Genomic DNA, 25,318 nt, shown 5'->3' on the forward strand with positions numbered 1-25,318 from the left:
AATGCTCTCCCAGCTTTAGGGTCCCACTGTAACATACCCTCAATACTGATTTAAATTCACTCCTAGCAAGGCCTCAATCCTATCAGCTTTCATCAGCCCATCTTGGGGTCCAACACATCCTGCAGAAAAATGGTCATCATCTGCAACATATATCTAAGCCATCCCAGGATTGAGCATGAGGAGGATTTCCAGATTTGCGAGACCTAATCAACTTGTTGAAGTTGTCACTTTGGTTGGCCTTGCATGATATGATCAGAAAGTTAAAGGCTAATTGGTAGCTACAGAGGAGCAGCAGCCAATTACATGTAAGCTTTCATCATATTAATTCTTGCGGCTCAAGCTAGTCAATTATATAATTAACCTCGATCAGGATCCATTTAGATGGAAAGGTTTATTAAAACAAAAGATCTGGAATTAATTGGACAATAAACAAGCTACTTAAGTAACATTCTGATTTTTTTAATGATTAGCTAGGTAACACCGAATCATTTGATATTCATGTATTTTATTCTCTTTATTTCTATACGTACAAAATTAAATATTTATAGCTAACGTTCTATTCAAACAATTAAATTATTAAATATTAATTAATTGATATTCCTAAATTTGAAATCTCATATTTATATTAGTTATAAATAGTACATATATTTGTATCTTACTTGTTAAAATATACCAGACTTAAATGAGAATAAATTAATAAAGATTATCACTTTATTTGTTGAATGAAATGTACGTGATAAAGAAATTGTGTTAGTTTAAAGGTATTCTTTTTCTAAGGCAAATAGACAGAAAATGAGTGCAATATATATATATATATATTTTTTTTTTATGTGCTAGATATACGTTGTTGTCTTTAATGGGGACCGTGGGGTATGTTCACTGTTAGTGTATGGGTTATATTGAAAAAATTCTCAAAATATGAGAACCATAAACTGACACCAAATAAAACATGATCAAAATATGATATATAACCAAGGAGAAAACAATATTATTGAGAGAAGGAAAGAGAAACCGAGTTCATGGTAACAACTTAAAATGATTATCATTAACTGATCAATATATACTAATTGGGTTTGAATTGAGAAAGCATGAAGAAGTTTTGGAGGGTAGACTCATCAACCCTGTACTGGCTTTGAGTGAATTGGAGCGAATCTGACCACATGAAATCTGGGTACTTTCTTGTCCCATGTTTCACTACGCAGGAGTTCCTCTGGAGGTTTGACTACCTTGTCTTCTTTTGGGCACAGAAAGAATGCCAGAGATCTCCTCTCCTTGTACTTGTTCACCACTGCCCTGTGCAGGCAGCTCTTGTATTTCCCATTCGATAATGCCTACACATAGTTGCATATATATATATATATATATATATATCCAACAAGATTACTAGACACTATTCCTCATCAACAAACTATGTATATATATGTGCATATGAACTTGGCATCTATATTGATCACAAAATATATATCAATAGCACGTACACCTCCATTGTTAGAGAAAATTAAGTGGCCGGTTTGATTAGAGCATGTTGCGTAATCGCACGTTGAAAAAGTAAAGAGTTATCAATTGGTATATAATGAATAGACCACACACTTTAATGATAAGGCTTTATGATAAAGCTACATACCCGTTTCATACATCATATATCATTTTTAGAATTTTAAAATTTTAAAATTTCATCAATGAAAAAGATATATTATTTTGTCATTTAAACCTAATGAATCTTAGAATTGTGACTTTGGCCTCTTGATTGTACAACCATCTCAGCATACGATTATTCATCAACATGTGTCCATATTTCCACATTTTGAAATCTTTTCTTGTACCCATTATACCCTTATGCTAAATGTGGGTAAATATTTTGTTTTAATTATCTTGATTTAATATCTCTAATTTAATGAATTTATATAAAGTATATACTTTAATGGATTGGTTGGATACGTACCTTGAAGGTATCACCAATGTTAATGACAAAGGAACCTTGAATGGGTCGAACACACTGCCATTTGTTGTCGACAAACACTTCGAGGCCTCCAACTTGGTCTTGGTGAAGAATGGTTAGGGATGTTGGATCACAGTGACGCCCAGTGCCAAGAGAAAGACTTGGCTCTGGGCAAGTCGGATAGAAGTTGCATCTCATGATCGAGTGAGAATCTTCAAAGAATTCCCTATAATGCAACCGATCCACTCCCAAGCTGATCGATTGCCAGTAGTTCCATTATTGCAAGACATAAACGCTTCATCGCCTCACAATACTTTTGATACACCATCCTGCAAATTTATAAGAAGCAGCTAGATACATGTATGTGTGTATTTTAATGCTGTATAATGTAACAATAAGAATAAAATTATTTATATATCACATTTTCATACACATTCATATCACATATATCTAGTAGATATATGTGATCTCCAGTTGAACCGACATAGTGGGTCTCACTTCTATTAGACATGTGGTAGCAATATTAATAAAAAATGTGTTACATCTATCATTACTCAAACAGTAATCACCACAATCACCACGTATAACTTGGTCAACAATTTGAAATATGAGTTATTCTAGTGTATGTTCCGACCCAAAGAGTGTCTTTCAGAATGTGTGAGTATAATAGTAATAAATTTATAACATTTTGTGTGTGTGGAGTCAAATACTCCCAATATTAATACTGAAAAGTCCATTTGAACTATATATATTTAGTGGCCACATACATGTGTGACATAACAATATAACTGGCCGATATAATATGATATAGCATTACTCGTGTATGAATATTTCATGTACCATGTACAAATCTTACCCTGTCTCTTCAAAATCTTTCCCTAGCTTGGATTTGAAGAAATCCAACACAACAGGGTCCGAGGAATTTTCATGGAAACCGAAAGATAATGTTTCCTTACATAGCAATTTGGTTGAAAATCGATCGGCATGGGAACCCAAATAGCCCCAAGGGCTACCAGGCATCCTCTTTGCCTTAATTTTCTCGCTCATTGGCAACTTAAAGAAACGATCCACATGATCTTCTGCCTGTTTAACGAGATTGGGGTCGACCCCATGGTTGATCACTTGGAAAAAGCCATGGCACAAGCAAGAAGCCCTAATGAGCCTGGCAGCATGGTCTGTTGCCACGTCATCACCCTTCAAGAAGCCCTCGAGATCTATCAATGGCTCGTTGAGCTCTTGTTGGGCAGTGACCAAGTCCCCTTCTGGCCAAAGGAAACCAGTGGGCACTTGGGATTGTTTCTCAAGAAAATATGAGTCGATAAAAGGATCAGCATCCTTATGGTTTTCTTGGGTTTGGAGCTCTAATGGAGATGAAGGTGACATGAGAATGGAGGCACTTGAATCCATATTGGTATAGATAGACAATGACAATTGACTGATTTATAGAATAGGCCAAGATAGGGGATTTATAGATATAGAATTCATTTGGGTACGTGTACATCGAGTTGGTTTTATAAGGAAAAAAGAAAATTGGATTGATTTATTCTCTTACAAGTATAAACGTAGCTTATAATTAATTGGAAAGAACAATCTAAAGTAATAAATTAAGAATTTGGATTTCTTTCCATACGAATATAAATATATAACCTTTGTTTCCAAATAAAGTTGAACATGGATACCAAATTAAGAAGATCAGTTTTTGGATTTTTTTTTTTTTAAATCACCGAAAAAGAGTAGTTACTAATGAGATTTGGATCCTCTCCTAAGCTAGCTAGTCTCCAAACTTAGCTAAACTTTTTATTTTAAGATGTCACGTGTCTATTATAAGATTCTATGGTCTACAATAATTTAGAAGGTGTACAAAACAGGAAAAAAAAAACGTAAGTTTAACAATAAAGATAATTGGACAAAAATCGAAATACAATGGTATTGACTTTGGATTAAACCCACCGTTTTTGGGTTATCAAATTAGGCCATATTTTGCCTTACACGTTGGATTTTTATTTTTGCTGTATTTTTTTAATTTTGAATGCCTATTTTGCTCTTTAGTTGACAAATAACTAGTTTTAATGCTGTGTTAATTAATTCTTTATATTAAGCAATCTTTAATTATGATTTTTCTAATAAGTACATTCTATTTTAAGTTGATTCTGTATATCATGTAATTGATAATTAATTTGTTATTATGAATATTGATTACGTTTCATTCGAGTTGGGTTCTAGCTCATTGTCTCACGTTTGCGGTTGTTCTTGGTGAACCACGAAGCTCCTTGGTGAAAGGTAAATAAACTTTTGGTTTTTTTCTTCTTTGATTTTTTTCTTCTTCCATATTTTTTCTTCGATTTTCTTCTTCTTTGCTGTTCTTCTTGTTCGATCTTCTTGTTCAATCTTCTTATTGATCTTCTTCATATATTCTTATTCTTCTTCTTTCAATAATATTATGAGTACAAGTTAGGTAAATAAAATTATTTTCATCATCTTCCTCTTCTTCTATATTCTTCATAATATGCTTCTTGTCTTTATTTTTCTTCATCATTCTATTTCTTTTTCTTTTTTTAACCTAAGTTGAAAATATATCATATTTTCAAATTTTTTCAACCTGAGCCAAAGGTATTGTTTTTCTTCTTTTACATGAACTAGAGGTTTTTTTATTTTTTTTATACATGAGTTAGATGTATCTTATTATTCTTCTTCTTATCTTAAATTAGTACATATATATTATGATTTGTGTTTATAAATCTTAGGAGTAAGTTAGAGATCGATATATATATATATATATCATTTTTTTCAAATTTTTCAACATGAGCCAAAGGTATCGTTTTTCTTTTTTCAACTTGAGTCAAAGGTATCTTTTTTCTTTTTTTACATGAGCTAGAGGTTGGTTTTTTTTTTTTTTTTTTTTAATTTTAAATACATGAGTTAGAGGTATCTTATTATTCTTCTTATCTTAGTACATATTATGATTTGTGTTTATAAACCTCAGGAGTAGGTTAGAGATCGATATATATTATTCCTTCTTCATTTTTCAACCTAAGTCAAACATATATATATTTTTTAACCTAAGCCAGATGCATGTACTTATTCTTCTTCATTTTTCTTCAATTTTTATGGTATATTCTTATTTTCTTTTCTTTGTTTTTTTTGACATATTTTAGAGATATATTATTATTATTCTTCATATTGGTACACATATATATATATATATGATTTGTGTTTATATACGAAATCAACTTAAAATGGAAGGTAATTGGTATGAAAATCATAATTAAATATTGCTTAATTAATATAAGGAATTAATTGACACAACATTAAGACTAGTCATTTGTCAACTAAAGGGCACAATGGGCATTCAAAAAAAATAAAAAAAATACAGCAAAAATAGAAATCCAACGTGACAAAGTGAAAGAGGGCCTAAATTGAAAACAAAAAAAAAGTGGGTTAAATCCAAAATCAACAATCGTAACTGGGTTTTTAACTTTTTATCCAATTATCTCTTATTCTGAATTTATTTATAAAAAGTAAGCTCATCATCCGTGCGTACATTGCTTGTTAACAGATATTTGGAAATACTCTCGGTGTAATAAGTTATCTTTGATCACCAATATAATCTATAAAAAGCACCAATCAAAATAATACATATACCAATTACATGTTCATGTTGATCAATATCGATCAATTATTGAGGAGGAATTAATTATTAATTATGGTGGATGGGGGTAGCAAAATGATTTTCTCATGTGAGGAGTTATGATCAGGAAGGAGGAAGCTTTCCCTCAAGGAAAGATGAGATGAAGGTGAGAGCTCGCTGTGGTTGGTAGCTGGGAACCATATGCCCAGCTTCCCTTATCGTAGCAAATGTCAACCCTTTGTACCCAGCCACATATCCTCCAACCTGCACCATGCAAGCCAATTCCTTGATTATCAGCAAGTTGCATCACGCACATTTTCACTTAATGACAGAGATAAATATTAAAAATTCGCACTCGATCTTAGAGTTTTTATTAATATTGGGTATGAATCATAAACATATATATATATATATATTACGTACATATATACCTCTTGATTTGAGTACCATGGACGCCATGCATTCTCAATGGTTAAGTTGAGGGTGTTTATGGAGTATCTAGAAGATGTAACTGGTACTCGCCCATCAGTGTCTCCACTGTATAGATCAATTGGATTTAACATATATCAAATCTCAGGTGCCATTCGGTGCTAATATATATATATATCTTACTTATTAATCTATGCTTAAATTAATAGTGCAGCGAAGCAATTGTCAAATTAAATTTTGAATGAGATTAAGTAATTTGCAAAAAGGAATGGGATTATGCATGGGATCATAAAATTAAGCTTAATTATATATATAACTCATGATCGATATATTGAAGGTTGTCACGTACGTACCTATATATCCATAAACTTATCCCACTTTGTATGAGTTGTTTTATTGTAGGTAGAATGCTTGTTGGGCTGTCCGTCCATCCAACACCACTAAAGACGACATGCAGAAAAAACAATCTCAATTTTGATCTTACTTAATATAAAGCCTTGTTATATTGCGTATTAATTAATTAACAGGGAAATTAAAAAAATAATTAATTTGTGCATATACTATATATATATATACATACCCACATGCTGACCAATTTGTAGGTTTGACATGAAGTGCTGCTTGCACCTCCACAAGATTTAGATAGCTCTCCACATAGTCGTCAGAGCATGGATCAAACCCATTAACCTGCACATATATATGTGCGCATATATTATGAGATGAATTGATCACTGTTATTTCTTTTTGGAATTAAATAGCTACTAGCTAGCACGTACTACGTATACTTTGTTAAAATCATCTTAATTAATTAATTGATTGGTGACTTACAGAACCAGTTGGGGCAGATTTGGGTTGTGATTGATCATTTGTACAAAGTGGAGCATAAATGTTGTAAATATCAATGTCTCCAAGCTCATTCCCTGCTTGACTTAGATATTGATCGCATGTGCTCGATGAATTGTCCGAAGCAAAGTCACAATATTTGTGAATTCCTGCATTGGTTTCGTCAGAGTTCAAAGCATGTGTCCAAAAATAATCAAACATCCCCAGGTCACTAGTACTATCATCAATCCACGCATTCCCAATCTGCATATATATATATAGGTAATATACATCCATTAATCATCAACACATAGTCGATCTAATAAAGTTGAACTAGCTCGATCGATCAATTAGTCATGTAATTAATTAATTAATGAAGTACTACTCACTGCAATTCCTTTGAGATTGATCTTTGTTTGGTTTGTGATCTTGTTCTTTGAGAGAATGGTGTAAGCAAGTTGAGGCACGTAATGGCCAGCATAGCTCTCTCCAGCTATGAAGAAATCTCTGGTTTTGTATTGGGGAAATCTCTCAAGCCAGTTCACAAGAAATGTGTAAGAATCCTCGGCCGTTCTCTTGTCACCCACGGTTTCGTAGTCCGATGTTGTGTTCGAATATGAGAACCCAACTCCTGCCGGAGACTCCAAAAACAGCACATTTGCCACTGCATGCCATGCATAGTGAAGTACAGATCAATTGATCGACATGTTATACAATATTTTGTAATTATGTCTCAAGGAAATTAATTAAGATGGAGCAGATTAATTAATATGCTTAATTACGTACCGTTGTTCCATGCATAGTGATTCCGAAACAAGGTCTTTTTGTCACTGCTCACTCTGAAAGGTCCCAATTCTTCCATAGCTCCATATCCAAATGAAGAGCATCCTGGTCCTGTAAGTACGGGTCTTTTCAATATCACTTATAATCCCATGAAGTTGTTTTGTCTCCATTAAACTTGGGTTATTATCTCTAGTTTTCTTATTGACCTTTTTCTTAAGGGGTGGGGGGAAAACTGTTTGATAAAATATGTGCCAATAAGATAGTTTCTGAGTAGGAGTCATAATCTTCTTCATCACGCTTTTACAAGGAAGAATTTCTAAATCTGCCCCGTTAATTCTTACTTGCTTTTTTGATGAACTAGGGAATTGTACATTTGGAATTACTAATTGGTATCCTACCATGAGATTTGATCAACGAAAACACATAGGAATTGTCATTAGGACTTCATAATAATTTAGCCCATGTTCTTGAACTAGCTGTCATGGAATAATATGCATGCATGAACTGACCAATGTATATATAACTTCGTTCTGGTGTTTGTTTTTTTCTTTTTCTTTTAATTAGATGGGGTCAAAGGGTGGGGTTGACCTGGAAGCTTGGCCATGCCCCGTAGGAACAGTATACCCACTAGAAAGTGGGCATGACATATATAACACATTAAATGGCTCAAAAGCGACGCAACAGTTATTTTCAAACTTAGATTCTGCTGTATATAAATTAAAATATACTATATAGTCTATATGTCCATCATTTAGTTAGTGGTGGACCCTAACTCTTTTTGACCCCCAGGCTATAATATACGATATCCCATGATTAGTTCAAGAATATTACCACTACCAGTCTAGTACTCAACGTTTGTGAAGATCCACATTAATTCGAACTAAAATTAGTTAATTGCGGGCCAGGAATTTGTTGGGATCTAAGGTAGTAGCCCCATACTTAGCCCTTAATTTGATTGAGGCATTGCTGCTATTATATCATGGTTGACCAAGATATATAGCCAAACAACAAACCGAATATATATCGTCTAACTAGTTAGGTCCATTATACTTGTGGTTGTTTCCGAATGTTTTTTTTTCCCCTTTTTGAATGATGTTACAATTTATTTGTCCATCTGTTTTTTTTTTTTTTTTCTTCAAAACTAAGACTTGGGTCAATATTCTTGCTCCACTGTTCCTACTTGAGTGAATGTCAATTAAGTGGTTTGATGATTAATTATGTATATGTTGTTAATATGTTCTTTTCTTCTTTTGTTTTTTTGTTTTAAAAAAAAGAAAGAAAAGAAAGTAGTTATGAAATAATCATATGTTTCTGGGACTATGGCATGAGAGTACATATATATAAAAGAATGCTCTAAAATTAACTGGTTAGTAAGTTAATATAAAGCTAATCACCCTATTAGGCCTACTGCACAATATAATCTCAAAATCTGAACCGTTTATTTTTTAGATCCTATTTTAAAGATCATTCATGTAAAAAATCTTCAAAATCAGAAGTCATTTAGCCATTTGATTATAATAAAAACTATTTCTATGCTTTTATCGAAAATTCTGATTGTCTATTTATTTGATCTCAATTAGATGATTACATAATTTTCGATTTAGTTGATTTTTTGAAATAATAATCTTTGAAGTAGGACCTAAATAATTTATGATTCGAATTATGAGATTAGTTATGTGGTGGGCCCAAAACATGATTAATTTCGTATTAACTTACTAACTGGTTAGTTTTAGAACACTCCTATACATATATATATATATATATGTGATTTTCATCATAATTTCAGGTACACTGTTCTTGTTAGACCTCTTACGTACATGAGAATAACAAAAGAGATTGCTATTAGCAGTCCTTGTATGCAACAAACTGAATATTTAATAATATTTTGATCATGTATATCGTATAGAACGCTAAAATAGAGTGCCAATATGTATATATATGTAAATATGCATGTGTTTTTCTCTAATATATATTACATGATCTTGTATATATGGTAGTTTGTGTGTGTATAGGCTTGTGTGCACAAAAATATGATCTATGCGCGCTAGTCAAAATTTGACCATGCTATTTGATAAGATGTATATATGGGTTTGGTTGCAATTAAAGAATGATTACCTAGCTAATTAATGTCACAGTAAATTTATAGTTAAAACTTGATAATAATATAATTAATTACCTCCATTTAACCAGAGCACCAGAGGTTTGGTTGAAGAATTCTGGGGAGACTCAGCAAAGTAGTAGAACAATGCTCTCCCAGCTTTAGGGTCCACTGTAACATACCCTCCATATTGAGTAAAATCGACTCCTTGAGCTGGTTGCCCTGGCAAACCCTCAATCTTATCAGCTTCCATCGACCCAATATCTTGGGGTAATCCAACAAACCCTGCAGGAAAATGGTGATCATAATCTGCAGGACGATTAATCCGTGATTTGCGAGACCTAATCAGTTTGTTGAGGTTGTCAATTTGGTTGGCCTTGCATGATATGATCAGAAACTGAAAGGCCAATTGGTAGCCACAGAGGAGGAGCACCAGCAAACGTGTAGGCACTGAAACTTTCATCATCGATCTTCTTCTTCGATCTTCTTGTTGCTTAATTAAAATATACAAACGTTTTTGGTATTTATCGACCTCAAGTCAAGCACAGAAAGCTTTGGATCGACGAGAATACTAAGGCATTGCTTTTACTTAAAGGCCATTGAATATTAGATATAGAGAGAGCAAATGGACAAAATACAGCATGTAGCATGCCTTACTAGCTAGCTATAATTAACCACCTAATGGGGCTGACGCGTTTGCCATCCTATCATGTCTCAATTCAGATTTTTAATTCTTTGGATTATTCGATATACGCAGAAAACCAAAAGTATTGATATTTTGTTTTAGTGTATTTGAAGGGAATCGAATCTTGGATCTATCATAATTCTATTAATTACTACTATAAGCATTTTTATCACTTGAGCAAGCCATAAGGCTTCAGAAATTAATACTTTTTGTTTAAGACAAAAAGAATAAAAAAATGCTAGAAAAAAAAAAAGAAGGGGGAAATAACGACACTAAAATATTATTGATCATCAACCAATTAAGTACACTTATTTCTATTAGTATCAATATGTTCCATCTAAACTTTGATTTGGTGTTCAATTCCTTGCACAAGAGCATCTCATGTCAGCCATTTTGTCGGGCTCAAACGAGACTGGATGTATATAAGTTTAGCAGCCCATAACTCGTAATACAAGAACTTTGCATTCGAAGGATGAGCCCAAAACTGAACTGACCCATACATTCTGGCCCAATTATACCCTGGACAGTAATCAACAAGCCTGCCCAGAAGTTGGACCAGGAGGTAACTTAGGAGACAAATTTATTTGAATGCTGGGTGTAGTAATAAATTTCTAGGTGTATTTAACATGGACTACTCGTGGGTTTGGCATAGTTGGGCCGCCGGCCGCATAGTTACTCTCTTTGAAATTTTTGATGTTTTGGTTGGTCTTTTTTTTTTTTTGAGTTCTTATTTATCTGCTCTTATTTGATGAGCTTCATAAAATTAATACTAATAACAATAATTCAGAAATTAAACTGCACCTCCATATTGAAAAAGGGACTTTTGAGATGGCAGATTTTAGAAATTTGTTTTTGTGAACGCGTGACAAGGAAGATTCATGGCTTTTACTCAAAAAGTATTTCATTGAGACATTTTATCAAACAGTTTTTATCACGTCCCTTAAAATAAAAATTAAGGAATTATGACCAATAACCAAGATTTAAAGGGAACAAAGTAACTTCATGGGGTCCATTGACCCCTCAACAATGTATGTGGATCCACCACTAACCTACATAAACTTTTGAGGGGATATATCAAATTCTGGGATTGCTTAGAGAACTCATCTGAATAGAGTGCTCAAAGTCATGTGAATCTAACTAATGCATTTTACAGCTTATTGGATAATGATGGTGTTGCATTATTTAGGGTTTCAGTGTTGAACACTTGAACTGATGTGAAAACGTACATTATAAGGAAGTAGAAACAGGGACCATTTCCTGGTTCCATCGAGCTGTCAAAACCAGAAAGGCATATAACATTGTATAAGCAGCAGCTGCAAATGACGGGTCCATGAACAACCTATAGCTCTATCAAAAGCTTGAAAATTGTCATTGTGTTATATGCAGCTAGCTTTGTCTCATTACCTGTCTTTATTACCCTGCACACAAATTTTGATTAATTCCACTGCTCCTCTTTTGTCTTTGTGAGTGTATGTACCATGTGTTTCTTTTACACAATAAAGCACGGTTACATCTTGAGCTTTGTAATTCAATAATGCAGAGATTTATTGGTGTCACTTCAGCTGGTCTTAGATTAGTGGACCCTTATATATAGGAGACAGCCAAACAGCAATTGACCTTTAATTAAAAATAAGGAGCTAGCTAGCCCCAAGCCAAAGCGGCTAGAGCTTTGCTTAGGTTCTTGGAATCTTGGTGAGTTGGTGTGGACCTAAACCTAAAAGATATATAGACTTTTAAGCATGCATGTAGCTTCTTTTTTTCCCCTTTTATCAGAACTGCAACAAAATAAGTCTCAGTGTTTTGGTCAGACCCCAGAAACCCATGCACAGAGTACTCATCAGCTTCCAAAGATAGTAGGTCCAGCTACTCAAAACCTACACCACCTTAGGACCAACATTCCATGCTTATATGTGTGGGATACATTTCTTAAATTTATTCAACCATCATTTTCCAGAAGGATGGTCTGTTCATCTCTTCACATAAATTCTTGTTCCCAGTATCCTATGAACCATTAATTTCATAATTGTTTGTCACATTTAAATATATATACAGTATGTGACTTATATAGTGGACTGCAATCAGTTTATTAATTGTTGGCTGATATTGTAAAAATGTGTTAGCTTAATTAATTAATTAATTGCATGGTGAATACAGAACCTATACAAGAAAGAAGAGAAGGAAGATCAAACAGCTCTGGATAAGCCTTAATTAATGAAAGAGGTAAAATGAAAATGATTCTAGTGGCGCATGAACATATCAACTTACAGTACTTCATCATCATCAAAGTCCCCACACTGAAAAAGCTTTAAAAGCCTTATAAAATGAGCACTTTATAGAGAAGACATGGCTGAGTAGATGGCTGTTTGCAAGACAGGACTTGTGGGGTACATATATAAAAGCTCTCAATTGAAACCAGGCCACCACTACCACCATCAGATCTTTTAAAAGCTCTCAATCTGCAACCATTCAATTAATTGATTAAAGTCCTCCCGATCAAGATTATGAACTATTTTTGCATGTGTTTTCCAATTATGACTAAACCCTTTTCACTGATCAGCCACCTATATAATAATAATTTGGCTTAGTTAGATTGTTTGAGATATAAATTTCTTATTAATTGTACCAAAGAGAATGGTCGGTTGAAACACAAGCTTGGAGTATTAAGCAACTGTTTTGTGTGTCTGATGCCCCCCAACGATTCTTAATGATTTTGGCCATATATTTATTAAACAGACAGAATCCAATGCCCAACAATTGTACGTTATATTCACTCCACCATCCCCAGTTTTCCATTTTGTTTATAGTTGGTCAAACACAAAAGTAATCCAAGCGATTGGAATAACGTGTATAGATCGAACTAGAATATAAGGAGGGGACAATATATAGCAAATCTATATGTCTTTGTACACAGCCTTAATTATTATTATATTATACCATTAATTTGATTCTCTTAACTATTAATCCAGCGATCAACTCTAAACTCAAATGGCAATATTGAGGCGGCAAAGCGGTAGATCAATAGTTTCACTAGCACTTGTAAGGTTTTAACTCATAATTGACCGAGAAAAAAACTTGGGATAAATTCAATTTAGACACGTAACTATATATGTCATTTCAACGGGGTCTACGAACTTTAAAATATTTCAAATATACACCAAATCTACTATCTAAATTGAAAAATGGACTTTCATCCATTGATTCGTTAAGATATCAGTTAAATGCCAGCTTGGCTTTTGCTGATCGAGATTACTTAGCCACGTGGCGCTATCTCAGCAAACCTTTCCCGCCAAATGAGCGACACGGTGACACCTGTCCACCTAACCCTTGACACGGGCCCACAACCTCATCATCTCTTTCTTGTTCGTCGAAACACAAGTAAGGGACTTATATTCGAATTTGAGGGAAAACGTGATGTTTTTGGGAGACTAAATGGTTAGAAGAGCGTTCGACGAGCGAGAAAGAGGTGATGAATGTGTGGGCCCGTGTCAAGTAGACATATGTCGCTCATTTGGTGGGAAATGTATGCTGAGTTGGAGCCACGTCGCCAATTAATCCCCATCAACAAAAGCTAAGCTGGCATTTAACTGATATCTCAACGAATCAATGGACGAAAGTCCATTTTTCAATTTAAATAGTAGATTTGGTGTATATTTGAAATATTTTAAAATTCGTAAAACCCGTTAAAATGACATATATAATTATATGTCTAAATTGAATTTATGCCAAAAAACTTCATAGTTGCTTCACATTGTAGAGACTAGTTATGGTGCGGATAAAATATAAAGTGCACATAAATTTAAAGATCCACAACCTATATTTTATAGCTAGAATAGAAAAGGTTAATCCGTCTGAATTTAAAGGTCATCCATATATCCACATGTTATACTAGGTCCGCAACATAGCGAAATCCCACAATGTAATCATATTCATGATCAACTTGATCCAATTATTTAGGCTGATCCAATTATTTAGGCCTTAATTTGATGGCATGATAAAGACTACGTACTAGTCCCATGACATTTTTTCATCAGATGTCCCACTTTAGAATTACGTACTCTAGTTTCGTAAGTTGTATGTGGTTGTCATGAAAATTATATAGATATTATATATAGCTTGAGAAAAGTGGTGATAAGTGATAACAAAAGAAAATGAAAAGAAATTTTGTGTTTTATTATGTGTTTGGTTTGGAAGAAAAGAATCTTGAAATATTTAATTAAACTTAAAGTTAAATAGTATTGTTAGCCGGAAAGTTAGTTACTATGAAATCTGCATTCAAATCCATATCCACTTTTCACTAAAATCAAAATAAAAAGTTTCAACTACTTCAACATAACTTTTTTATCAGATCATAACCAACCATAATTGAAAAAAAAAAAAAAAAAGAGAAAAAAAGAAGAAATTATCCAATATCAACTCTTTTGTAGTTTTGTAACTACGAACATTTTCTGGAAGAACTGTTTCTAATTTCAAGAAAAGAAATCCACAAAATTCAATTACCCTCAACACAATCTCTTATGATATATTTAGGAGATAATCTCTTATAATTTAAAGGAAATTAAAGAATAAATAATTGCACGAAAGGTATAGATTATGAGTTGTTTCACTTTTACTGGTCCTACAGCCAAATGACTAAACTACCCTCCCAGTCCCTGCGTGGGGCGCCTTGGTGGTCTTCATTTCATGAAGAGGCCGGGCCTAAATTATTAAACCAATAACGAAGACCTAATTTAATTAAGCATTAAATAATTATATAAGGTACGGTGTCCATATCTTATATATATTTTTTTCTTTTTTTCTTTTTTGGACCATTTCATGGATTTTTCTTTTTGTTTTCTTATTGACCAAATTGTTGGATTTGGTTATTCTATTTTAAGTCCCCACTTTGTCATTTTCCCTAAATTCACACATTATCACCATAATGTAATTTCCATCTCCACCCCATCATCATCATGATACCTTCCAATTAAGAACAGCATTCCAATATTCCATGAGTGCATATCATGCATCTCGACATCTCCTATCAGGCTATCACAATCTAACCTATTATTATATTAATCATCATAACTTTTTCATTATATTATATACTTATAGATAAGAAGATGGTTGTTTAAACTTTGACGCCATCTTTTCATATCTTCTGTACGGCCATTAAAGTTTTAATTTCTCTCTAAAAAATATAATTTTTGAATTGATGGTATCTAATTGCATGAGGTTTTAAGTTGATAAGTTATTGTATTCATTTAATAATCATTTCATTGTGTTGGAAATAAAATCCATTTAATTGTAAGAATTTTTATCTCGAGTAGTAATTGTAGTTTTAGTGGTTAGGATTTAAGAACATGTATCTACTTTATACTCCGAAACTTTGTATTCCTCTTTTTGATATATATAGTTGGATAAAAAAATTAAATAACACAAATTAACTAAGGATGAATGATGAATCGGTGAGACAGGGTAACAAGAATGAATTAAATTTGGGATGGTGTGTGCATGCAGTCTAGGTAGGAATGTCCCATATTTAATTCCATTTCCATAATGAAGAACACCATTTAGCTAGTTGTCAAACATGTGAATTGGGCAGCTTTTGCCTTCAAACAACACCCGCACACCTAATTTAATGCATCCACCTCATGCTTGTCACTTGATCACCTCCATATGTATAAATTTTGACCATCTTGTTAAAATATGAACATAAATACAAACCCTGAATATTTTGGCAACCCAATTTATGTCTCCCCCTCGTATTTTTCATCTAATTTGATATTTATGGAATAAATCAGGGGCATTTTCGGTATACCCGAAAAGGGGGGAAAAGAAGAAGATGTAAAGGTGACTGAGTCGGTGCTTACGTTGCAGGAGCTTAAAAGAGAAAGGTGCACGTTGGTTCATGATGACGCAAAGAAGTGAAGGCGTGAGCACCATAGTTGCTCTTGGCCTTTAAGCTTTGCAACCCAATTCACATTTCACTCTGCTACCTCTCTCTCTCTCTATTTCTTCATTGAAATTGAAACAGACCCAATTTATGTGATGCTATTGTACATTTAGGCGGACGTGCATTTCTCTCAGTCTTTGCTTCTTCCAAAGCAGTGTAGCTCAAAATCCAGAGCATTTGCTACATGAGTTTGGTTCGTTTTACACTTGGCTTCACCACGGACGAGGAAGGCAGGGATTGGAGAGTGATTGCTGTTTGGTGGCATTGAAGTTCTCTCTGGGTTCTGTGAAGGAATGAACTTTTTTCTGCAAAGGGTCTGAACTCTGAACTCGGAATCTGATCTCTATTTATGGGAATTGAATTCAATACGGTATCGTCTTAATTCAATTTAGTTACTTCAAAGTGTGCTTCTTTGACGAATTTAATGAAGGTATTGAATTGGGTCGATCACTGTCTTGCAGATAATAAAAGCACTTGAAAGAAGAAGATGAATACCAGAGTCAGGACAAGACTGCAGTCTATGAAAGCTCCTCCTATGAAGAATGGAAAAGTAATCAATCACTCTAAGGCTTATGTGCTTTTGAAATTTTTAATTATTGTTTTTGAAAAACGGATTGCGCTGTTGGAGGAGCCTCTGTCATGAAGGCTATGAAGTCCATAATTATTTAATTTATTTTCATTTGAGCTTTAACTGTTTTCACCACAAAAAATGGCTTTAAATTCTATTGAGGTGGCCGTGGCTCTAGATGATGGAGTTTCCCAAAATTCTCAAATTGTTGACATCTTGGATAGAATTCCGTGATGGGTCTTCTGTTTCATTCTGAGTAATTATTTATCTCCATTCTTTTTCTCAATTTTTTGACATGGGATTGACTATGACTGTCAATTTTTTTTAAAGGAAAGTAAAGTTGTTTTCTTCCCCAATTCTTCTTGTCTGTCTTGATCATGAAACTAATTTTCACCACAAGACAATAAGCTAGCTTCTTTGATCCATTTCCATTATGGGTTATATATAGCTTTCTATGATTTCCCTATTAGTTCTTTCTTTTTCTGTTTCGAATTCTTCTCTGCCCAGTACACTATTTTATATTTTGTTGTATATTTATATCCACTGCTTCGCTAAAGGAGAAGGAAGAAATGCAAGGGAGTATGCTGAGGGATACCACAAAAGCCATCACCAATGGAAGAGCTTCGAGCAGAGAGAGAAAATTGGCTTTACAAAAAGACGTATGAAATTCTTTTCTTTTTTGTAAGTTTTGGAATTTCATCTTCTTTCTCTATTCTACTGGTTATTGAGTAAATCATTCTACTTTGTTTAGGTTGATAAGCTGAAGAAGAAGCTTAGACATGAAGAGAATGTACACAGAGCTTTGCAGAGGGCATTTACTAGACCCTTGGGAGCTCTACCTCGTCTACCTCCTTATCTACCTCCTTATGTTAGTAACTCACTATTCCTGTAGATTCCTCAGTTTTCGATTTTGGGCTAAATCTCTCAATGTTTCTCATTGATTTTTTAGAGACAATATTTTCATTCATAGGAAAGTTTGAATTTGCACCAATGTTCTTGAAAATCATAGTTCAAGAAAGTAATTAGAAATAATGAATTACTCAAAGGAGTTTTGAAGGTAATTTCAATGACACTTTCAAATTTTGTAGACATTGGAGCTTCTTGCTGAAGTGGCTGTTCTTGAAGAGGAGGTGGTTCGGCTTGAAGAACAGGTAGTGCATTTTCGGAAGGACCTGTATCAAGAAGCTGTCTACATATCAACCTCCAAGAGGAAAATGGAAGGTTCAGCTGATTTATGTGATCCGTACCCAATAAAGAACCCCAAACAGGAGCAATCCAAATTTCAAGCTCAAAGAGTGGACAATTCTACCAATACTATGGCGAAACATTTGCAGTCTTCTTCTGGTAAGCTATAGGTTCAACCTAATTCGCAACCAATCTCATGTCCATTATATTGTTAATTGTTAGAAAGTTGAAGCTGGTCATGAAATTTTTAATGTTCTTTCCATTTCAGATGATAAGCAGGGAAAAGAGAACCAATCAAGTAATAATTTTACGAAGGACAACAAGAGATCCTTGATCCATAATGCTCAGGTTAGGACTCCAGTGAAGAGACCTCCAATTGATCCCAAAACAGCAGAAAAGCGTTTAGACCCTCAGAAACTCCGGGTACATACTAAAATATACCAATTTTCATTAAGTTACTCAAACTCATCTTCAGTGCAATGAACATGGTTTCCCTTATGTCCAGTTAGAATTTAGAGTCATGGACCAACATGGCGCAGAAGTAAGACTTCCTAGTGTCCCGGATAAAAAACGGTCAGGAGATGATAGTCCAAACCAGATTTCTGAAGATGTTCTGAAGTGCTTATCAAGCATTCTCATGAGATTGAGTCCAGTGAAGAATTGGGGTACTGCAGAAAATTTACCTTCCTTTTCAACATTAGCAATTCAAGAAAGCAATGAAAGAACAGAATTTTGGGATCCTTATGGTATCTGTTCAGAATTTGGAAAAAGAGACGTCGGCCCATATAAGCAATTATTTGTAATTGAAGCTCACTCTATTAATCCAAACCGAGCAGCAAATGCCTTGTTCCTACTCCGTAGATTGAAGTGAGTTATCTGTTTTTAAGGTTAGGTTGGTTTTCACTTTTTTGCAGGATATAAATGTTGATAATCTTAGGAGTTATAATCATTTTATTGGTTGAATTCTCAGACTACTGCTCGGAAAACTTGCTTCTGTAAGTTTACAAAGCCTCAGTCATCAGGAGAAGCTTGCATTCTGGATCAATATCTACAATTCCTGCATGATGAATGTAAGTACAACCTCTTTGTGAACATAAGTTTCTATGTTAACTATTTATAGCCATCTAAAGAGATTCCTATCTAACACATTTCAAATTAATCCTGTGGCATTAACCTAGTCTACATGTACAATTCTTTGCGTTGTTAATATATTGCTTCATCTACTGATATTCTGCAATACTTCAGTCTTTCCTAGAACACGGAATACCTGAGAGTCCCGAAATAATTGTTGCACTAATGCAGAAGGTATAGAATATCCAAGATCCTAGAGCTCCTGTTACTTCTAATTACAATATAGTTCTTCATAAATTCAATATATATATATATAAATATATATATTGTAGCTTGTTACATCACTTATGCTAGAAAATAATTTATATATTTGTATTTCCTATCACTCAGGCAACAATAAATGTTGGAGGACACTTGCTAAATGCAATAACTATTGAACATTTTATCTTGAGACTACCTTATCACTCAAAATATGTAAGTAGTGCCCATTTCGAAATTTCATCTCCTATACAGAGATTTTATATTCATTTATATTCTTTTTTGGGTGGGAGCTTAAAAATAGTGGATTTCTCATCATAATATTAACTCTTGAACAGACCTTCTCCAAGGGTGCCAAAAACGATGAGAAGACAGCAAGAAGCATTTTTGGATTGGAATTATCTGAACCCTTGGTAACATTTGCACTATCATGTGGAAGCTGGTCCTCCCCTGCTGTAAGTTTACACTTGGCATAAATAAATTTCCTTGTTCGACCAAAAATAAAAATTTCCTTGTTCGAATTTCTTCACAGTTCAAAGTTCCATGAACTACCCAACTACCCTCTAATTATTGAGACTGCCTGACTGACATTAGTAATATATGGTCTCTGCCAAATGCAGGTGAAAGTGTATACTGCATCCCAGGTTGAGAATGAACTGGAGGTGGCAAAAAGAGAGTACTTACAAGCTGCAGTTGGAATTTCATCAAGCAAGTTTGCAATTCCAAAGCTTTTGGATTGGTATCTACCTGATTTTGCAAAGGATTTAGAGTCACTGCTAGACTGGATTTGCCTTCAATTACCAAGTGAACTAGGAAAAGAAGCAATTAAGCTTCTTGAAAGAGAAAAAAATGAGCCTCTTTCACAGCTTGTCCAAATTATCCCCTATGAGTTCAGTTTTAGGTACCTTCTATACACATGATTCATTTTTGCCTCTGCAAGTTATTGTTTGCATGATTGTAAGGGTGTTGGGATTACCATTTTGTACAAAGCTATAGATATATATGATATCGAAATTACATGTATAATCTGCTCTCTCTTGTAACTTGTAAGTAATCATGAAATAAATGGATGTTGGGGATCTCACATCAAATATGGTTTTCTGACTAATGATATCTGAAACTCCATAATGAATGCGAATTTAAACTTGTTAAGCAAATAACTGCATGCCAATGCCTGATTATTAATGCAGAATTTGTATAAAACAACACCCAAATCCTTGTTATTCTTATTTCAGACAAGTATACAATAACCATAGATGAACGTGAGCTTGAACTAAAAGAATTAGAAGTTTGAGTTTCACGGTTGAAAAAGAAAAAGAAAATAAAAGAATTAAAGTACTGACATGATATGATCTGTGTAAGTTGAGGAATCTAAACATTGTCCCATGCTCAAGAAAATCTCATTAGAAACAACCCAACAAGTGGAGTGGTCCTAGTTTTGTCACTCTCACGACATGGACCTATCTATCAGCCACATCGAAGCAAAGAACAACTCCTTTTTAAAGTATGAGACTATGAGAGGGACATTTCACCCAAGGCAAAATCAAGAAAGAAAAAACAACAAAAAATATTAAAAAAACTCCTGCACTTTCCAAGTTACATTTTGTTTGTATGATACTAAATAAACATATTTGTAATGTTAAAATTTGGTTATTCATCTCTGACGTCCACTCGATTTATTTATTACCATATATCTTTGTAGAAGGTAATGTCATCTTCTAGTTCGTATTAAATAATGGTCAACTATAACTAGTTAATTTTAGGTTGAAAATTTTCACTCCTGCTTAAGAACATTTGGGATTTGGCAATGGTTAGAATTTCTGATCCGTCAAATTTCATGGCTGAAGATTTCTGTCTTCTCTCAGAAGGTCTTACACTTACACCCGTGATAGATCTGGATCACCCCACTTCATTTGTTGGGTGTCCAAATAAAAAGGTCAAAATAGTACGTGAGGTTGTAACCAAGAAAATAGTACAGGGAGGACTTTAGGCCCAACCTCAGTTGTAGTAGAAGTAGGCCCCAAATATCTTATCCGGACAAATTTGGTCCCCTCGTTAAATCTTGGACAATTGGGACTAATATTGTGTGTCACTAAACTATTTGGACCATTTTAACCGATTTTTAATCGATCATGTAATGTATTATCTCTGTAGTAGAGGTGAAAATTGTATGAGGTACCAACTTTCTATATATCATAAAATACAGTAATGCTACACTTACCACATTTTTATACCACAATTTCATACCATCTTACATGGCATTCATACATTGGACACTACAAATTAAAAAATAAAACCTAAAAAAGAAAAAAGAAATACATATCCAGTAAAATAATGACACATCAGGTGGGATACAAATGTGGGAAAAAAAATGTGGGACAACTAGCATTATTGCATAAAATATACTACTTTTATTAGAGAGATGATATACTGCATAATCAGTTCAGAACTTAAGATAGTCTCAAGAGAAGAACTTACATATTCTCTCATCATGTGATACAACATGACATCTCCTTTTTTTATTGGCTCTTTCTCTCTCTATCTCTCTTTTCAAGAGATGCTACATCACTACGAAAATAGATAAATTTTTTTTTTGTCTCAATAGTTATACTCTTACGATATCTGGACATAAAACAGGGGACAGCTAGCAGCTTTGAACTGACGAATGGGCCAGCAATAGCAATAGAGGCCTATGAGACGAGTCAGGAGTCAAAACGCGACCCAACAGGCCTAGTGTGAAGAGTTGTGAAGACTTTTTTCTAGAACTTGGAGTTGAGCTAATTTAGAATATTAGATTAATCTCAACCCAATCGTTTTTTGTGGTTGGGCTAATGGACTAATGGGCTGGGTTGACTTTTAATTTCATGATGAATATTATGGTAAAATAATAATTAATCTTTTTTTTTTGCCAACAAAATATTAATTAATCTAAACCGTTGAAAAGAAACAAGTGGAGAAAACAAATTAAGCAACTATTTGAGCACGTTTGACACGCAAATTAAAAATGACCCCCATGACTATATATATAGATGATCTAGAAACAAACAATTCCATGGGAACAATTCCATGGGAGTTGAGTTGTATATACCTATTAGGCTGTTTTATAAAATAATATATAATTTATAATAATGCCAAATAGCTGTTGCATTATTTGAAAAGACAATTTGACCTAATGAATGAATCAACCCAATTAGAGCAAAAACGAATGTATATATTATTTTGTGGATAATACAGTTAACACTGAAAGATAAGTAAAAGGCACCGCTCTCGCTCCAAAACAATAGGTGATGATCGATGATCCCTCTAGGAAGATCCAAGAACTGGTAGAACCTCGCTTTCTAATTCCATGTTTAACAATTAATTAATGTGATGCAAACTATAACAGTATGTGTTGTCTTACTTAATTTTTAATCTTAGTTACATCTTATAATCTAAATATATGCGAAAAATAAAATGAATTTATAACACGTTTTGTTTTGAGTGTACGTATCATGAATTCATATGATCTGAATTTGTAATATGTGATTACGCGTGATTAAAACAAAAGATAAGAAACAAGAATATAGCAACTCAAATTCCTTACTCAAAACCTAAAAACAAAAACAAGCTAGGAGTTGTTAATTACTTAATTGTAACCTGCTGAATAAAGACATGGATTGCTGTTTGTATATGAACAGGGCATGCTAATTAATTTACTCATTGTTTACGTACGTGTTTATGTCATGACTGATGACAATAACACCCTCAGATATAACTTAAAAAGCAAATTGTTCTCAATTTTAATTAATTGCATACACATAGGAATAAGATGCATGCTATATAGTTTTAATTAATTATAAATGTGCAGTCATGTGCGTGTCTTCTAGATTTGTTATTACTTATCGACCAAACGATAGTTCAACTTCAACGCACTCCATGAGCTGTCGTCGTTTCTAGATGGTCTTTTTTTTTTCTTTCCCATTTGTAGAACGCTGTTGGTGGAATTTTTCAAATAACACAAATTACAAATACTAATAAATAGTCTATATATATGAATATATCCTTTGTCAAACGAAACTGTTGTAAATTCGATTTGATTACGTCTTCATTCTTGTCCCTGCTAACGTTCATGCATAAAAAGACAACACAAGAGCTCCGACTTGGGTTTACATTTTACACGGCCCTTCATCTTCCACCTAAACCAATTAAGAACCATATATATGGATAGGAATTATATATATATTTATATGTATGCATTGGATAAATTTGTCTGCTAGCTAGCTTATGTGTGTGTATATATATATATAGAGTAAATGATGAATGATATTCAAACTTTACCTTTAGTATTATTTTGATTCACGAACTTGTTTTTTGAATTCTTTAATTCTGGAACTTTCACCCGTGTATCACTAAGTTCATTCCATCAATTTCATCCGCTTTTTTCGTCAAGTTTAGTCACGCGCGTATCAAACATGTGAGCTACTTTGAAAAAGTAAAAATGGTAACTCATCCTCTCTTTCTTTTCCCAACGTAATATACGTGACTAAATTTGATCAAAAAATATAGATGAAATTGACGAAATTGACTAAAATGATACATAGGTAAAAATTCGTGGAGTATATAATTTAAAAAACAAGTTTGTGAACTAAAGTAATATTCTGAGGTAAAATTTGAGGACAATTGCTATAATTCTTTCTATATATAATAATAAATAATAGTAGTAATTGTACTTTGCCCTATTCAGAAAATAAACAAAAGAATCCAGCCAATTGAAATTAATTTCAAAATTAAACAAGGAAGTGGACGGCAATGCTTATCTAGCTAGTATTGCTTATATATATATATATATATTTGAAAGAATAATGTTATATATTTAAATAATGAGCACAAAAACGTGAATGCATTATATCTGCATGCACTCTAATTGCTTGAGTCTTGGCCAAGCTATATTGTCCAATCACTACTTTACACACTCTCTAAGTCCAAGCCCGACACCAACCCCATGTGTGCTGTTGTAACACTGTCTTTTGTACTGCTGCGAATATGTGACTAGCACCATAAAGTTAGGAATTGAAGAAATATCAGAAACAAACACCCCAATAAAATAAGTTATGGAGAGGAAAAAAATTGTCTGAGCTAGGAGGGTATTTATTATGGATATTGGGATGAGAGAGAGAGAGAGAGATGAACAGCTGTAAAAATTGATAAGATTGGTCTTGTTCCCTACCAAATCTGGCTTTTTTTCATCAAAAATCAAAAAAAGAGGCGCAGGTTTTTGTCACAACTTCAGATTTGTGTGGCCAATTTGTCAGCGTTAGATATCTTTGGGGCCCTAAAGCCCCACATAGCTGTGCACCAAAACATTACTACTCTTCAGTCTTCGATCTCCAATATTTAAGCATATTATACCCTTTTACCCATATAGCCCACCCAATTTCAACAGATTGTGGTGTATTTTAGGTATAATTTGGAATAAATTTGTGCTATAAGTTTATAACCCACTTGGAATTAGATCTACTGCCTTACTTTTCTATAAGGCTGGTACCAGGCTCAAGTGTTTGAAAACAAAGTAGAAAAAAAGAGAGTAGGGAGAGATAGATTGTCTTTAAAGGCTCATATTTGAGCCTAATAACAGCTTTGCAGGGAAATAAGGCAGGAGAGCCAGGTCCAACCCACTTAATCCAATAGAAAAAATCATTTTCTATTGTTTCAATCCACCTAGTTTCAGGGATAGATCCACTAAGGGACAAGGGTGGTTGCCTGATCACCCGCCCGTCAGAAAACTCTTGTCAAAATTGCTGGTTTGACCTCCCAAAATGACCACTTGCAAGCACTCACAACTTGTTCGACGAAATATCTGAATGGTTTGACCCTCGAAATAAAATTCCTAGATTCACGACTGCTGGCTGGCTTCACCACTATTTGTATGCTTCAAGAAAAC

The 25,318-nt window shown here is 33.8% G+C and overlaps 2 protein-coding genes and 1 pseudogene across 5 annotated transcripts; 1 reads left to right on the forward strand and 2 right to left on the reverse strand.

The window, feature by feature from the left end:
- Nucleotides 1-136: 136 nt before the first annotated feature.
- Nucleotides 137-3,328, reverse strand: LOC147278810 (gibberellin 20 oxidase 2-like; annotated as a pseudogene).
- A 2,187-nt stretch (nucleotides 3,329-5,515) lies between these two features.
- Nucleotides 5,516-10,173, reverse strand: LOC147278811 (serine carboxypeptidase 1-like). Its single transcript, XM_086252715.1, has 8 exons — nucleotides 9,778-10,173; nucleotides 7,605-7,712; nucleotides 7,208-7,482; nucleotides 6,825-7,082; nucleotides 6,577-6,683; nucleotides 6,350-6,436; nucleotides 5,999-6,104; nucleotides 5,516-5,831 (listed from the first exon to the last, which is right to left on the reverse strand). Exons 1-8 carry the CDS (start codon nucleotides 10,163-10,165, stop codon nucleotides 5,691-5,693), a joined length of 1,470 nt encoding a protein of 489 aa, XP_086108841.1. The 5' UTR covers nucleotides 10,166-10,173; the 3' UTR covers nucleotides 5,516-5,690.
- Nucleotides 10,174-16,262: 6,089 nt separating this feature from the next.
- Nucleotides 16,263-20,475, forward strand: LOC147278812 (transcription factor, putative (Protein of unknown function, DUF547)). 4 transcript variants are annotated; one of them, XM_086250553.1, is made up of 12 exons: nucleotides 16,263-16,686; nucleotides 16,778-16,866; nucleotides 17,442-17,543; nucleotides 17,636-17,752; nucleotides 17,973-18,228; nucleotides 18,338-18,492; nucleotides 18,575-18,936; nucleotides 19,040-19,139; nucleotides 19,315-19,374; nucleotides 19,531-19,614; nucleotides 19,737-19,853; nucleotides 20,019-20,475. In XM_086250553.1, exons 2-12 carry the CDS (start codon nucleotides 16,804-16,806, stop codon nucleotides 20,316-20,318), a joined length of 1,716 nt encoding a protein of 571 aa, XP_086106679.1. In that variant the 5' UTR covers nucleotides 16,263-16,686; nucleotides 16,778-16,803; the 3' UTR covers nucleotides 20,319-20,475. The 4 variants fall into 4 exon arrangements, with proteins under 4 accessions (XP_086106679.1, XP_086106678.1, XP_086106680.1 ...); XM_086250552.1 differs by having other exon boundaries at nucleotides 16,263-16,630; XM_086250554.1 differs by lacking the exons at nucleotides 16,263-16,686; nucleotides 16,778-16,866 and adding an exon at nucleotides 17,048-17,140.
- The last annotated feature ends 4,843 nt before the right edge of the window (nucleotides 20,476-25,318 follow it).

This window comes from Dryas octopetala, chromosome 7 (genome assembly GCF_963921425.1).
Source record: "Dryas octopetala chromosome 7, drDryOcto1.1, whole genome shotgun sequence".
In the NCBI taxonomy this organism is placed as follows: Eukaryota; Viridiplantae; Streptophyta; class Magnoliopsida; order Rosales; family Rosaceae; genus Dryas; species Dryas octopetala.